This window comes from Mya arenaria, chromosome 17 (genome assembly GCF_026914265.1).
Source record: "Mya arenaria isolate MELC-2E11 chromosome 17, ASM2691426v1".
Taxonomy (NCBI): Eukaryota; Metazoa; Mollusca; class Bivalvia; order Myida; family Myidae; genus Mya; species Mya arenaria.
In genome coordinates this window covers 16,987,126-17,004,743 of record NC_069138.1, presented here as the reverse complement: position 1 = coordinate 17,004,743, position 17,618 = coordinate 16,987,126, and the positions used below count along the sequence as shown (strand labels likewise).

The following is a 17,618-nucleotide window of genomic DNA, read 5'->3' as shown; positions in this document are numbered from 1 at the left end:
AAAACAAACAAATATGATGATCGAAAGTTTATTTCAGAAAGCAATCGATCACATATATATATGAAAACATTAATATTCACATTTACAATTATAAGATAAACACATATTTCGTTCGTTATTATTCACATTATTATAATATTTTATTAAAAATACATTGATGTTTAACATTGGAATTTCATGGGATTTTTCAGTTACATTAAAGATAATTGTCATACTGAGCAATTGTATTCAAGTATTTATTAACAAATTTAAGACCAATGAGTGAATAAATTAATAAAAAAATGTTTAAAAACATTATAAATCATGGTCCGTAATTTTTGAAGATGGTCCGTAATGTCCCTAAATCTGGTCCGTAATGTCCCTAAATCTGGTCTGTAATGTCTGGTCCGTAATGTCCATGGTCCGTAGTGTCCGTGACCCATAGAAAGGACACAGGCAATTTTTAAGACGAGAATTAGGGGTAAAAAAGTGCGTCCTATGCATGATATAATACGGTAGTTTATTAGCAAAAAGTGACATGTTCAACTTCATAACAGTAACATTCAGTTTCATGGTGTGTATTGAGTAAAGAATGTATACTGTTTATGTCACATCACAGTTCTGTTATTGATTTGTAAAAGATAACAGCATTATTTCTCATTTTTGTTAAGATTTTGTAATGGTTTGTTTAGCACAATATTGATTTTAGCAAAATTTGCTCTGCTCATTTTTACTGTAACAGTTATTTTGCACATTATGTTCATCATAATTCATGAGTGTAATTATTTCTGAAACTGTTGCATGAGTCCATTCGGTTAAATTTACACAATTTTTCATCAGTTGTTTGTGAGTTGTATTGAACAAAGTAAAACTTCATGAAATTATTGTAAGAAATGATATATTAACAGTAATACCCCATATAATACCAATGACTAAAATAACCTAGACATTCAAGTTGAAACAATAAATGTATTACAATTTACTGTACACTTATTCCTATTACAAAAATAAGATTTTTTGATTGGAAATACTTTCCATCAAAATGATTTTAGATACATCATCAGAGAAAATACTTCTACATACTTAGTAATAAAGGATAATTTCCATCTCAATAACACATGTTGTATATGTTGAAGAACAAATGAGTAGCTCAAATTGAAACAACTTGTGTAACAAAAGGCAATGATTTTATTCTTGGTATTTATAAAATTTGGTGAATGCTTCAGTGGTCGAAATTAACACAAGCCCGCAAGCCCTGCAGTGGTAAAATGTCTTTCAGACTTGCTCAAATTCTGGATTTTATATAGCAGGGCTTGTTAAAAAATTTCATGCCAAGGAATTTGGGCTTGTTCATCCAAAAGTCTAATTTCAATGATTGATGCTTAGGCTTACCCACCATAAATATACCCCATTATGAACTTTTCAAAAAACATCAGTGACATATATATATTATGAACTTTTACAGATTTTTGTTTAAAGGGACTGTACACCAGATTGGCACAAAAATAAGTTTTTTTCTGAGACAAATCTCAGGACAATTATTTAATAAAATGTGTTATGCTTTCATAATTGTAAAAAAAAGTATCCAAATGTGAAAAAAAGAATGTGTCGGAGACCGGGTTCGAACCTGTGTCGCCAAAATTGCAGACCAGCATCGTATCCACTGATCTACGATGGCTTACTCTAATCGGGTGACATAACTAAGCTATATACCTAACTCGGTAATATCATGTGATAACACCGACTAGCCAATCATGTATAAGGCATGGATTCTACTAGGTAGACATACCCAGTAATCTTTTTTAATGGCAATACGAAATAACTGCTTAACTTAAATAAATTGTAAACTATGTGGTACTTCAGTTAGTAAGTTTCAATGCGTTGTACACATTAATACCAAGTTTATGACAGTTTTCGACAATTTTCTTTTTTTCTTGCAAATTGATCATCTGGTGCACAGTTGCTTTAAAGCGACACCCTTATTCAAAATCCAAACATACACATGTATAACAAACATCAATTGTGAATGATAAACCCTTAACTTCTTACTAAATAATGCATTTATAGAAATTTAAATTACTGATAACAAGATTGTAATCATGTATTTTATAGAAGAAAGTGCAAAAATATTAAATGATTGGTGAATGCTAAAAAAATTACTATGGTCTACTACAGTCTTAGTAGGAAGAAATAACTTGTTAAATGTTCATTTCTTTCAAATTAAAATCAGTATCTTTCATTTTGGAATATTAAAACAATATCATGGATTGTGGTAAATATTATCTAGGAGTAAGAGTGCATCTTTAAAGCTGCACTGTCACAGATTGAACAAGTTTTTTTTTTATTTTGGAACGAGCCAATTTTTGTGAAAATCCATGGAAACCATTTATATAAGATTCCTGACAAAAATAAGATCGCAGATTTTTATAATCAAGTGCAAAAATTGATGTTTTATGCATTTAAGCCATGAAATATTAATTTTCGAATAGAAATGTTGAAATATATGATCATTTTTCTTGTCAGCAATCTTATATCACTGGTTTGCAGAAACCTACGCAAAAATTTGTCCTTTCCAAGACAAAAAAAAAGTTGTAAAAATGGTAAATGTGTGAGAGTGCAGCTTTAACAATTTATACTGCATTCAAAAAGAGATCTTATGAAAAATTGTAACTTTCATTTCCTAATCCTGGAAAAGTCATGTTGAAATCCATGTTAGCATTTTGCATGGCATTCTCCAGAACAGATTTTTTTTCAGCTGGAAAAGTTCATTTTGTTGAGCTATCTTTAAATCAAAAAGTTCAATCTCCTTTTTTGCTCGGCAAACTTCAAGGGCATGGAGCTCTTCGGTCAGCTCAATCCTGTCCATGCACTTCCTACGACCTATGAAGAAATTGTATATTTTTGTTTTTATGTTTATACATTTATAATGTATACAACAAAAATGCAAATAATCCTTAGCCTGGATTATAAGGCCAGAGTTTTTTTATTTTTCGTTTTACGGGAAATTTTTCAAAAATAAGCGCCAGGAGGAGGGAATAAAATTAAGAAAAAGATGTCCAAAAATGAGTGTTTTTGGAAATATTTATAGAATGTATGTTTTGAAGTTGTGCACACTTGTTTTGTACTCCATACTGCCTGTTATATAATAGATCTGTATAATGAAGTCAAAACAAGATGTCATTTTCACAAGTAGCCACAATAATGCACCAGTCAATTGTAACCACGCTCCCTCCTCCCAGGTCCGGAGAATAGCGGGGACTTTGACTTTCAGTCCAGCCAATCCTTGGTAAAATCCCCACCATGTGGAGACAAAGTACTGGTCAAATCCCCGCCAAATTCCCCCGCACCTCGAGGTAAGGCCCTTTCCCCACTATTTTCGGCGCAAAAACTAAACCACCGCATTCACTAGGCACTGCGGGACCACCTGGAAGGTAAAAACACGGCCCATTTCTCTCATTATACCCTATATGCCCAAGGACCTCGGGGGCCATGGTTACAATTGACTGGTGCATAATCTGGTGCATTATGCACGTTTAAGGAACTTTTTTTAACATTTGGAAATTCATTTTACTCCCTAAACAACACAAGTCAACTTATTCACACCAATGAAAATATATTCTTCAACTGTAACTCTACAGTATTTAACACTGCACGTTTAAATAAAAATTACACATAAATTATTATATATGCATGATTTTAATATGAGCATCTATACTTTTGTAGTGCTTTTAATAGTCACTGAAACTCGCACTAGCAAAACATAAGGCATCTGGCATATTGTTTGTGTCTAAAATGTTGATTCATATCATTTTGGGTTCATATATTGTGATAAACAACACATATGAAGAAATTTAATGTCTTTGAGATACAAGAAAAGAAATAAGGTATGTAACTCAAACTTACCAGATTTCACAGTAGAGTCCATTTTTAGCTCACCTGTCACTTTGTGACATGGTGAGCTTTTGTGATCGCCTTTTGTCCTGGGTCCGTCGTGTGGTGTGCGTCGTGCATCGTCCGTCAACAATTTACTTAAAAGACATCTCCTCCTTAACCGCTGGGCCAATATTAATAAAACTTCATAGGGATGTTCCTTGGGTTGTCTTCTATCAAAGTTGTTCAAAGAATTCAATTCCATGCAGAACTCTGGTTGCCATGGCAACCAAAAGGAAAAACTTTAAAAATCTTCTTCTCCCAAACCACAAGGCTTAGGCCGTTGATATATGGTAGGTAGGATCACCAAATGGTATTCTACCAAGATTGTTCAAATTATGGCCCTGGGGTCAAAATTGGCCCTGCCCCGGGGGGTCATGGGTTTTCTCTATATGTTTATAGTGAAAACCTTAAAAAATCTTCTCCTCTGAACTTACTTGGCCTTTATGGCCCTGGGGTCAAAATTGGCCCCGCCCCGGGGGGTCATGGGTTTTCTCTATATGTTTATAGTGAAAACCTTAAAAAATCTTCTCCTCTGAACTTACTTGGCCTTTATGGCCCTGGGGTCAAAATTGGCCCCGCCCCGGGGGGTCATGGGTTTTCTCTATATGTTTATAGTAAAAACTTAAAAAATCTTCTCCTCTGAACTTACTTGACCTAGAGCTTAGATATTTGGCATGATTCATGGTCTAGTGGACCTCTACAAAGTTTGTTCAAATTATGGCCCTGGGGTCAAAATTGGCCCTGCCCTGGGGGATCATGGGTATTCTCTGTATGTTTATAGTTAAAGCTTCAAAAATCTTTTCCTCTGAACTTACTTGGACTAGAGCTTAGATATTTGGCATGATTCATCGTCTAGTGGACCTTTACAAAGATTGTTCAAATTATGGCCTTGGGGTCAAAATTGGCCCCGCCCCGGGGGTCATGGGTTTTCTCTATATGTTTATAGTGAAAACTTCAAAAATCTTCTCCTTTGAACTTACTTGGACTAGAGCTTAGATATTTGGCATGATTCATTGTCTAGTGGACCTCTACAAAGATTGTTCAAATTATGGCCTTGGGATCAAAATTGGCCCCGCCCCGGGGGGTCATGGGTATACTTGATATGTTTCTAGTTAAAACTTCAAAAATCTTCTCCTCTTAACTTACTTGGACTAGAGCTTAGATATTTGGCATGATTCATCGTCTAGTGGACCTCTACAAAGATTGTTCAAATTATGGCCCTGGGGTCAAAATTGGCCCAGCCCCTTGGGGGTCATGGGTTTTCTCTATATGTTTATAGTAAAAAAAATCAAAAATCTCCTCTGAACTTACGTTGCTTAGAGCTTAGATATTTGGCATGATTCATCGTCTAGTGGACCTCTACAAAGATTGTTCAAATTATGGCCTTGGGGTCAAAATTGGCCCCGCCCCGGGGGGTTAGGGTTTTCTCTATATGTTTATAGTTAAAACTTCAAAAATCTTCTCCTCTGAACTTACTTGGACTAGAGCTATGATATTTGGCATGATTCATCGTCTAGTGGACCTCTACAAAGTTTGTTCAAATTATGGCCCTAGGGTCAAAATTGGCCACACCCCGGGGCTGATGGGTTTTCTCTATATGTGTTATAGTGAAAACTTAAAAAATCTTCTCCGAACTCACAAAGACAAGTAACGTCTTAATTTAAACTGGATAACATATTTAGTACACATACCAATTTTCAATATGGGCCACATACAACAATTAATAACAAATAGACATATATAGATACACACGTAAAATCAAGTAGTGACAAGAGCTTAGATATTTGGCATGATATATCATCTAGTTGACTTGTACCAATATTGTTCAATCTTTGGCTCTGGGGTCAAAAAATGGCCCCACCCGGGCTGTCATGGGTTTCCTTATATATATATGATGAAAACTTAAAAAATCATCTTCTCCGAAACCAAAAGGCGAAGGCCTTAGATATTTGGTATGAGGCATCGTTTATCGGACCACTATTAAGATTGTTCAAACTTTAGCCTTGGGGTCAAAATTGGCCAAGCCCCGTGTTCATAGGCTTAGGTTTTCAATATTTGTATATAATGGAAGAATGTGCAATATATGACAGCTGAGCGATTCAGGGCCATTTGGCCCTCTTGTTTATAGTTTCTTAATCAACATACAAACAATCCATTTTAAAATGGGTGACATAATAAGAGGAGCCAATGCCCATTAAAATGGTATGCGATATGTTGGTATAACTTTATTGTCATTAGACAAACAAGCCAAATCCAATGTCACATTCTCGTCTTTTTCTGTTGTTACTGTCAGAAACTGTACAGCAAATTCCAACTATAAGTTTATCCCCGTGTAAACTGGTCTACACACAGAAATATTAAGAAATTTTATGCTTTGGTATACCGTAAATGACTGGTTATAAGACGATAGGGGGTATTAGACGCAGGGAAAAAAATATGTGCTAAATTGGGGAAAAAAACTTTTAATTTATGTTTTGGGTTAAAAGACGCATAGAAAAAATGTCAAATTGTCTGGCATTTTCGGCCACCATGTTTGTTGACAGTGACAAAAATTTTTTTTTTCGTGAAAATGGCGATGGTTATCTTTAAAACCATACAATGATAACACAAAGCAAAATTGGTTTCATTTTTATTCGTTTCATGTGATAACATAACAGATTATTTAAAATAAACACATTCAATCAGCACATATTGCACAAAGAAACACACAAATTGTCATTCACTAATCCTTAAATCGCTTTCCTCAAAGCCCTCAAATTCCTCGTCATCGTCGTCACTCTCGAAGAAACGCTCCATTTCATCTTCCGTCATGTCTTTGGTCGTCTTGTCCGTGTAGTAACCGCCATTAATTCGTGCTTCTGTTTTCGCCACTTGCGTACGTTGACCTCATTCATCGTGTACTGGCGACCCGCTGCACGATTGCCGTGCTCTTCAGCATAGCTGATAACAGCTAGCTTTTCTAGTGCTGTGTACGATGTACGCACTTTCCCCATGATGGCACTAAAAAGTACCTAGTGTGACAATTTGTTGTTGGATGGCACTAAAAAGTACCTTTTATGACAATTTGTAAGATTCTTTCTGACAGTATATCGTAAACAAAATACGTCAAGAATGATAAGTTAAGTTTTGCAAAGACCTTATATTGTACGAGTTTGTTCTCAAAATGTCAACACCTACAGAAAAGAATAAAGAACGTGACAAAGTGCGAATAAACAAGACCATTATCGCAACAGTTTGTAGTATTGGTATGTTAACAGGTTAAAGGCAGTCGAGTTTTTCACACCTTATCGTACAACTGACAAAAAATATTTTGACAGTGCCCAACTTTGCTTTCTTATATGCAAGTTTAATTATTGTTCAATTCAATTTATTATTCAAAATTAAATTGAATAACTTTAATCGAAAAACATTTAATCCAAAAATATTTTTGTTAAAATTATAAACGTCTTACGATATACCGTATACCGATCTTTAACTTGCCGTTTTAACCCGTATATAATCGATCAATATGACGCGAGTAACTTCCCTTTCTACATAAATGTAAACAAACTCTCAGCTTAAAAATCGACCTCAGAAAAAAACTTTAAAAAATTGTTACGGGTTATTATACGCAGGCATTTTTTTGCATCGAAATCTGAGGAAAAAAAGGGCGTCTAATACCCAGTCATTTACGGTAAATAAAATACAATTCCGTTCCGAAATATCACAAATATGACAAAAGCACTGATTTTATGAATAACAGTGTATCAGTCTTCAAACTAAATCCACATTCGTAAAAGGCGGCCATTTTCCTTACAAGCGCTTAGATGATCTTAGATAAGCAAGTTTCAAGTTTCATTTTCATCATGGCATATAATATGCATGTGATATCACAAAACAATGTAACATATTTCAGTTGACATCATAAGCACGAACCGCCGGCTTCCGCGATCTTGGAAATTGTGCGCGATAATTGTTGTTGTTGTGAAATTAGCATTAGGTTAAATAACACTAAATTTTATTTTCTATCGGAGATGGAAAAAACGGGCGGCGTAAAAAATAAAAATAAAGTTAGGAATTTGAATCTTTTTCTTATTTGGGTTTTGCAATATTTAGGTATGGGGCTCCCGTAAAAAGAAAAAGAAAAAATTTCTGGCCTAATGGAAGCAAATTTACTCTAAAAACATGCATATATTGCTGTTGATGATTTGAAAATTAAAAGGACCACCAATTTTGAAAACAAATATATCTTTCAAATGCAAAAGACAGTTAACAACTGAAATTAATATGTTGTTTTTTTAACCAAATTTCATCTGCACCTGTTATGCCATTCATTCTTTCTTGTAATTGTTCAATATTTATAATTTGACTGATATATATATATATACTATGTTTCCGATTTTGTGTTAAATATGAATATACCCGGTACTGTTGAAAATGTACTCATAGAAACATATCAAAACAATGAGTTATACAAATGGTTTACGTTTCTTTGTATTTGTCTGCATCACTCGGGGTTCATTTGGGTGTTCATGGGACACACTTGGATGTTCAATGGCCTGAACTAAGGCCAGAGTTTTTTTATCTTTAGATTTACGGGAGATTTTTCAAAAAGTTGGGTAAGGAGGAGGAAATAAAAATAAAAATAAAAATAAAATGCATAAAATGTCCCGAAGGAGAAATAAATAAAAATAAAACAGATTTTTCTCTGATTTTTTTAATTTTTTAAATCTTCTTATATCATGAAGACAAAACACACCTTACTTGTGTCAGCTATTTCATAGGCTGAAAAAAGGGTGGTAGATCACCATAAAGTTTCAAAAGCATAATTAAAAGAGCCTTTTAATGACTGAAAATATTGACCTCAACACTGTGAGTTCAAGCGCTCATTGAAATTAATTGTATATATTTGTTCGAATGCATCTATGCATATGAGGTGCATATATTATCAACCCATGGATTTTATGAAACATGTCAGTGTAATAAAGAAGTTTAAATGGCCATTTCTAACCTTTTGCCCACAATATAAGCATATCCTTTCTATTGTGAAGTAATCAAACATTGAACAAAGTTTCAGACACGGTATAATAAGGAGGTCAAATGTGTTTTTCTGTCTTTAACGAAATAGCACCGTGACAATTTACCGAGATGTGGTTTTTATATAGAAAATATAACAAAAAAAAGTCGAAGCCCTGATGGAAATTCCTCTTCACTTCAAAGTTTGACAGGGCTTACGGATACACAGACAGTCAAAATCTACATTTATGTTCTTCACCAAAGAAAATTTGGGAGCATTAAGATAAATTTGACAAGTGTTATATGTTTCAAAAAACCAGGTCTAAGAACTGATTTTAGAATCAGTCCTGAAAAATATCCTTCTAATTCCAGCTATGCCTGCCGTTGGCAATAACGAACGGATTAGTTTGACTTCTTGCACTGACCACAGGGTGGCACTGACTGCCAGATATCTTATGTTCAGATTTTTTATGTTTTATCGGAAACACACACTATCTTATTATAACATCATTTTCAGTATTCTATAACGAGTTTAATTCTAAATCATTATTAAACTACTTAACAACTACGAATATCACGATACCTTGTGTTTTTCTCTTCAAATATGTGATCGTGAAGCAGTGTGTTCAATGCTCCCCAGAGTCAAATTCAGAAAAAAATATCCATTTTGACTATGATGAACACGATATCATCTTGCAGTTTGTGTTTGTCAGAAGCTATACATTTTTGCGCTGTAATCCAATTCATCCTTGTTAATATACGACGTGCGCCAACGACTTTTAATAGACAATACAACCCACGAATTTCATTCCACGAAACGCGAACAACATACTGAATCTACAAAAAAATCACAATAAACACGCTTTATGTTCTCCACGGTTTGATTTAAATAATGAAACATAAACATCGGAACGTTTTTGTAGTAAAACATTTCTATATAGCTGCAGAAATTGCGAGAAATAAGGGGTATGACAAAAACTACTTTCACTTTTGACAGGACGTTGTTATGGTAACGAGTACCTGTTCTGTTTGGGTCACGGACACTACCGACCATGGACATTACTGTTTCCCCGCGTATTTCCGACTGGTTTACGTGGTTTGTGCAGTAAAAAGACCGATAATGAATGACAATTGGTACACCAGTTGGTTCTGAGATATGGGTTATAGAACACTAATTTTATTTTCTTCTTAACATTGGAGCAACGTTCGTCGGAAAAAATAAAAATAAAACTACGAAAATGAATTTTATTTTTATTTGGGTTTTGCAATATTTAGGTACGGCGCTCCCGTAAATCTAAAGATATAAAAACTCTGGCCTAACTGTGTATGCACTGTTTCTTGATGTTGGCTGATGTGCTTATTCTCTGTCACTGAAATGTTCATACAAAGTTACAGTGATGTATAAGAAAATGTGTAAAACTTACGCTCATATTAGATTTTGAAAGTAATTGGACAGAACATAGAGTACTGAGGAGTACCACTTGTGTAGACATTGACAATTTTGACCACTTTCTTACTTTAGAAAACATTCTAACCTCCCTTTAGGATGTTATACTACATCTCAACTGGAGGCAATGGTTACATACTATAAAAAAAACATGTACTGTGTACAAAAACTAAACATCACTTCAATTGATATCATTCTACATGTAGAAATTTAAGATGAGAGAAGAAGTTTACTAAAAACATTGATTATCAGAAATGTGCCCCCAAGATCAATCCTGACTATCTTTTATCAATACAAACTGAACTTTACTATAAAAGGCCGCATAAAAGTTGATTATAAGACTCTTACTTGGTGCTTGTTGCAAAACAAAATCTGCAACACTGGCAGCATCTTCCTCAGGCTCTATCACTGAAAATAAGATTTGTTTCCCTATTAATGGTTCATAAATCTACAAAACATCGTGCAAGACAGTGTAAACTAGATAGTGTCATGTTAAATATTTTTTTACTTTGTTTCCATTATATCATTACATTTCCATTCTGGGAATATTTATATTAAAAAGAAAACATCTATGATTGAAACAGTTGCACATTACCATTATTTTGACCGTATCGAAAAAAAATGGCTGAAATACATAATTCAATTAACTGATACTTTTAGCAATTCTTTAAAGGGGTACCTCCAGATTCTATCCCGCCTGGGATCCCTATCAGTTGGGGCTTGTCCATGAGAAATTCAAGGACAATTCCCTCTGCCTGTGTTATCTTGCCAACCGGACCGCCACCGGTGGCCATTCTTTCGTTATACTTTTTCTTGGCTAAAAGAATAATGGATTCTTTATACTGATATTTAAATATATAAAGATTTGATTTTAAAGCTTTATTGAATTTCCACCATGATCTAATTCAAAGGTTTTTACTCTAATACTTTGTACATATGAAGTGTTTTGATTAATTAATAATGTATTATTTATTATGAAAATCTGCCATTAGGTATAATATACCAGTGATAGGTATCAAAACATTCATTAAATTATACCTCTACTTTTCACATTCTGGAACAATTTCTTCACTCAGACTCAGACTTGAGACTGTTCGTAATCACTGCCCCTGGTAATCACAGACAAACTGGAAATAGTTGAAAATATATACAAAAAAAATGTACAAAAAAGCCAAAATTTAGGTGCCAGTGATCATGTGGCATTACCGTATTAAAAACTGTGGGACTAAACACAAATGCAAATGGCTAAACTCAGAGTGTGTTAAAAGTGTAAACAAGAAAAAGACGGCTTGGAAATCATATATCTTCAATAAAACGAGACAAAAGTTAAACTATACTGACTATCAAACTCCTACAATGATTTGCAGAAAAGCTAGAAGGAATTATGAAAAACTTTGTTGATAGTATGAAATTAAATCCAAAGAGATTTTGGGCATATGAAAAGAAGCAAACCAAATCGTTATTAAAAATGCATGATTTAAAGATTGGCGAGGAAATATTGTTGTTGATATCATAGCAAAAGCAAATTTGTTAAATGACTTCTTTACGTCTGAATTTGTGACTGAACCCACTGGTAACCTACCGAATTGTGATATGAAATATCATGGAGATTTACCTTTAACTCATACAACAGTAGATGAAAAAAAAGCTGTCGATACAAATGGGCTCAGATGGGTGTCACCCAAAAGTAGTGAAAGAGACTTGTGTGATATTGTATGCAAACCTCTGTGCAATATAATAAATGGCAAATTTTCATTAACATGGAAGCAAGCCAATGTTACGGCATTATACAAAAATAAAGGAGAAAAGTCAGACCCAACCAATTACAGACCTATTTCTTTGACATGTATTCCGTGTAAACTATGTGAAAAATCAATAAGCCTAGGGAAGTCATATAGCTGTTATTGATCATAAACTTTAGGGCATTGTGTAAATCCATGAGAGCAAAAAAAAATGAAAAAACTATAATTTGCACATCATCACTGGAGTAACATTTATTCTGAAATCAAAGAAGGCGCCTTTAAAAAAGAACGTTCTAAAAAAACACATCAGTTTTTAAAGACAGTTCCAAAACAAACACCTCACTTTTTAAATAAATAAAACTGTTAAAAAAGTACATTTAAGTAGTCTGATAGGTCTTGTCAGAAAGAATTTAGTGTATATGGACAAAAATAATTTTAAGCTGTACAAAACCCTCTTAAGACCTCATCTTCATTATGGAGGTCTCATCTGCCCATTTTGGGGAAAAGACCCTAGATATTTCGGAAAATTTGCGTCACAAAATATGCCATTTTGAGAATGAATACCAGTAAACACTTTACATAAAAAAATTGGTTAAATTTACAGATAAAAGAAAAAAGCATAAAAAATTGGTTAAATTTACAGATAAAAGAAAAAAGCTTTTCCGTCTCCTGCAAATGTCAGAGGAAATTTTTAAAATATGATTTTCTTTCTCCTTTCAAAAGACCTAAAATGGCTGAAATATCCATCCTGTGAGTATGTTAAATATTTATTGCTATTAATCATGACAGTTAATATTGCATACTGATCTCTGAATGTGATGGAAAAACAACGATTTCTAAATTCAATAATCCCCAAAACTAAGCATCACACAATTCATAAGGAAGTTAAATGAACACTTACTGGTAAAATAACTTTCATTTTCTCCAGAATGTAAGTATCACATATTTTGCTTTTGAATGATTCTGATAGTCGGACCCTTGGGAAATATAGAAAAAGCCCTTTATAACCTATGTCTGAATTAACATAAACAGATTATTGAAAACTGTCAAAGATCTACAAAATTAGTCCCATATGAGCATCATTTGGTTGAGCCAAACTTGCCATCTTTAAGAGTTTAGGATGTTGCAGCACGATCTAATAAAGGTATTCAAAATAATACATAACCTTGATAACATAGACTTTGCTACTTTGTTAACTTTATCAACCAACAAACAGTGAACACAGTAGTGTCAGTAACAAAATACAGAAACAATGAGATAAAATGGATTGAACTTGGTTTGTCCATTTAGTTATGCACCATTGGAACCCATAACCTGCAGTGGAATAGTGAAATAATTGCGAAATGCCAATAATGTGGTTAGTTTTGAGTCAATACTAGATAAACTTTCGCAAGCAAAGAAGTTTCTTTTTAGGTATGATGAGTAATAATTTAATTCAAAACATTAGATGCATAAATATGCCAAAATAGATTGGAGACCAGGCCAAAATCAGACATCGAGGGTGACAGGCGGCTGGCCTAAGGGACCAAACATTTCCCTCAAGAACCAGAAGCTCTGGTCCATTATAACAGGCCCCAATCAGCACAAAAATCTTCAATTGTATAATTATATACTTGATTTCGTGCAGCTGAGTGCAGCTCCTATCACTAAAACTAACACTGTCAAAATAAAAATCACCATAATTAAAAGATTGGCGCCACTTTCGTGATAATCTGGTGATTTGTACCAATAGCAAAACCCTGGATAACTGGTGCCAGCTAGGCATGTACGACATGGCCTAATTAAGGATGAATTAGCCTTTTGAAAAATCTCATGCAAAAATTCAATGTTTGTGTAAAATGTTTCAGGTTTACTCCATATCCCATCCTGAGTCATGTGTGCAGCGGTCAGCTTTCTGAACTGGGCAGTCAAGCAGCTTTTTAGAGGTAATACAAAAATCTTTTTCAAATGAGATTGTCAAGGGGTAAAGGGCATTCTTTATAAGGTTCCAGTTAGCCTTATCGACAATCTATCACCAAACAGGTCAAAGGGTGTGATCTGACATGGCCTCTCAAAATGAATGCCCACGGGACCATTGTGGCCTCTTAAAATGGACAGCAAGTCCAAGCACTGGCCCGTGTTCATTTAATGTGACAAATTTTGGGATTGACATTGATATATCAGCACCCACAATAGGACATATCAATAATATTGGCAATGTACTTTGCATCAAGTAATTTGGATAAAAAGGCATGTGTCACATCCTCTTGTATTCCAATTTAATTCCAGTTATCAGCAACAATGAACTAGAAAACATCAAACTTATTTATAGTGTACTTATACATGTGTTCACAGCCCTTTTCCCCCAAATTTGGGGAAGTATGGCAGGGCCTTTTGACAGGGGAATTTAACTTGTATATTGCAAAATTAGGGAATTTACAAAAATCATGTTACCATCATGCGAGCTAGATTATTGATTGTTTGTAACTTAACATGGTGCCCACCTGATCTTTACCTGTTTTCACAGTTTGACAATGAAAATATGACTTCTACAGATACATGTAGTAGTAAAATAAAATTTCCACAATGGGGAAATTTTTGACAGAACCTGGGGAAAAATATATACTTTACTCCAAGGGGAATGGGGCCCAATATAGGCCCCAAATTTGCCATAAAAAAAGGGCTGGTTCAATAAAGTGGAGTCATTGACTTAAAGAATTACGCAAAATCAGAGAGTAACATACTTCACAAAGTTTCAATTGGTTGTTAAGTTTCTGAATAACTGGAAACTCATAGAGAATTAGTATTTTTAGAACAGAGAATGAGACTTTGATTCCTTGGTTGACAGTAAAATGTGATTTTTTTAAGAGTTATTTAACATTAGGCCTTAAAAAAATTTGTTTGGTTAGGGTTACATTCTTTTCAAAAATAGCTAGGGTAGGTAGGCTTTTTTTTTTTTTTTATTAGGCTTTATATAAGAATATCATTTTCATCATTGGAGAATGGTGTTAAAGCAATCTTCTGTATAAGCATTTAAGGTTTAAACTACATATTGAAAAGCAAATAAAAAAAAAGATTTTTTTTTTTTTCTTAGTTTTTCATTTTTTTTTTCAAACTGACTATAAAAACGGTAGGGTCGGCGCCTATTCCGTAGGTAGGGTCGGGTAACCCGAACCAAATGTATTTTTTTTAGGCCTTACGGTAGATTCTGTCTCAACCCCAGATATGAGAATTAAAAGGACCGTGAGAGTTACTGATGTCCTTGAGCAAAGATTCGATTTTGGCAAAATGTCAATTCCTGAAATTAATTTTTCATTATTTACATATACGTCTCAGGGGTGGTTCCCAGGATTTGACGTAAGAGGGGGGTAACTTTGGGTGTAACCTTTTAACTTGCACCCCTCCATCAGGACTGAAATTTATTTAGCTTTAAGTGTTAGCAGGGATGTTTGGGGGTATTCCTCCAAGAAAAAAACTAACAATTTCTAGTCCGAAATGGTGCATTTGGACATATTTTGTTACTTGATCTTCTCCAATATTGAAATAAAAAGTAAAGTTGGACTATTTTAGGGAGTGGTGTGCTGGGTGTACCCCCTCCGCTGGATCCGCTTGTGCATGTTGTTTATTTATGCCGCAAAAGATATTTACTTGGCCCATGATCAGATGTATGTGTATATAAATATATGTGATATTTTCAGGAATTTTGTGCCTGGTATTACTATCTGCGGTCACTACGACTCAGGATCCACTCAGTTTAGGTCTAGGGCTCTGCCATGGTGGGGAATCCAAGTACTGTTTTTGTGCTGAAGCTGAGTGCAAGTATGTATACAATTTAAAATATGAAAATAAAACACAGTGTTTATAAGAAGCACAGCTCAAGTTCAGGCTTTATTCATAAAGTTACTTATATAATAAAATATTGTTGACCATGGATTTTGGTTGAAAACTGCCCCAGTGGGCAGAATAATTGTCCTAGGGTTACTATCTTTCACTGGGGCAATTATCAACCAAAAGCCATGGTCAACAACATCCATTACTTTCTACTACATATGTTTTATGAATTTACCCAGTTTTAGAAAATGTATGAATTAGGATAAATCTAGGATTTGAAAAGCAATAAAAGGAAGTCTGAAAATTACAATGAATTGAAACTTCCTCAAGTTTGTTTAAAATAAATAGTAACTAAAAAAAATGTTTTTATTAAAATAAACCTTTTAACGTGTTTTTTCACTAAAGTGTCAATGTTATCTTCAAATATTTATTGTGTACATTTGATGATTTCAATATGTGAGCACAGTTAGGGTTGATCAACCCTAGGAGCAGTTTCATAAGAATCTGTGCTTGAATTTTCTTAGCCAATTTGCTGGAATAATTCAATTTACATTTCAAATTTACAAATTATGACCCTTGATTGACTCTTTTTTCCCCTTTTTTTTGCTTTTGACAAGCACATTTTATATTTTAACCAGGTTTTTACAATGTGAATTATTGGTCAAACGCACATAAGGTATCAAATTATTTTTGTAACAGTTGACATATAGTGACTAAACTTGGTATATAGGAAGAGTTTATGGAGACCTTTCATAGTATTGCGTTTAAGGCCCCAAGATTCATTGTCGAGGTTATTCAAAATTGAAAAATCATATGTACTGATTAACTTTAGTTAGGGTTAACATATAGTGACCAAACTGGGTATATAGGAGCTTAGGCCAAAAAAAAAATGTTTGTTTAGGGTAACCTTCCCAAAATTTCTAGGTAGGGTAGGTAGGGATTTTTAAAAAAAAAATATTTATTTTTTTCAAAATCTGTCGTAAGTTCAGAGTCTTTTCTTGCACATGGCAGTCTTTCCTACATTACTGTCATTACCTGACTTTGTTTTATCATATAAACAATAATTATGATTAAAATCTGCACTTATCCGCTTCGTAACTCTCTATTCGCTAACGATTATTATTTTTTTGCTCAGAAACGGAATAAAAATAGTCAGGGTCGGCGCATTTTTATGCCCCCCTTCGAAGAAGAGGGGTATATTGCTTTGCACAGGCATGTCGGTATGTCGGTCGGTAGACCAAAGCTTGTCCGAGTGATAACTCAACAATTCCTGGACGTATGTTCATCAAACTTCACATGAAGGTTGGGCCTGACCAGTAGATGACCCCTATTGATTTTAGGGGTCATCGGGTCAAAGGTCAAGGTCACAGTGACCTTTAATGGTAAAATAATTTTAAAGCTTGTCCGAGTGATAACTCAACAATGCCTGCACCAATGGCCCTCAAACTTGACATGGAGGTTGGGCCTGACCAGTAGATGACCCCTATTGTTTTGGGGGGTCATCAGACCAAAGGTCAAGGTCACAGTGACCTTGAATGGTAAAAGGTCGTCCGAGTGATAACTTGACAATGCCTGCACCCATGGCCCTCAAACTTGACTTGGAGGTTGGGCCTGACCAGTAGCTGACCCCTATTGTTTTTGGGGCTCATCGTGTCAAAGGTCAAGTTCACAGTGACCTTGAATGGTAAAAGGTTGTCCGAGTGATAACTCAA

At 34.4% G+C, this 17,618-nt stretch overlaps 1 protein-coding gene across 1 annotated transcript in view; it reads left to right on the top strand.

Annotated features, from left to right (window-relative positions):
* The window catches only part of LOC128224431 (uncharacterized), a 63,993-nt gene that overhangs the window by 8,901 nt on the left and 37,474 nt on the right, over positions 1–17,618 (top strand). Inside the window, exons 2-3 of the mRNA XM_052934273.1 lie at positions 13,944–14,021; positions 15,774–15,894. Of these exons, the coding sequence (XP_052790233.1) occupies positions 13,970–14,021; positions 15,774–15,894 (173 nt within the window). The 5' untranslated portion in view covers positions 13,944–13,969. The remainder of the gene's footprint in view (positions 1–13,943; positions 14,022–15,773; positions 15,895–17,618) is intronic.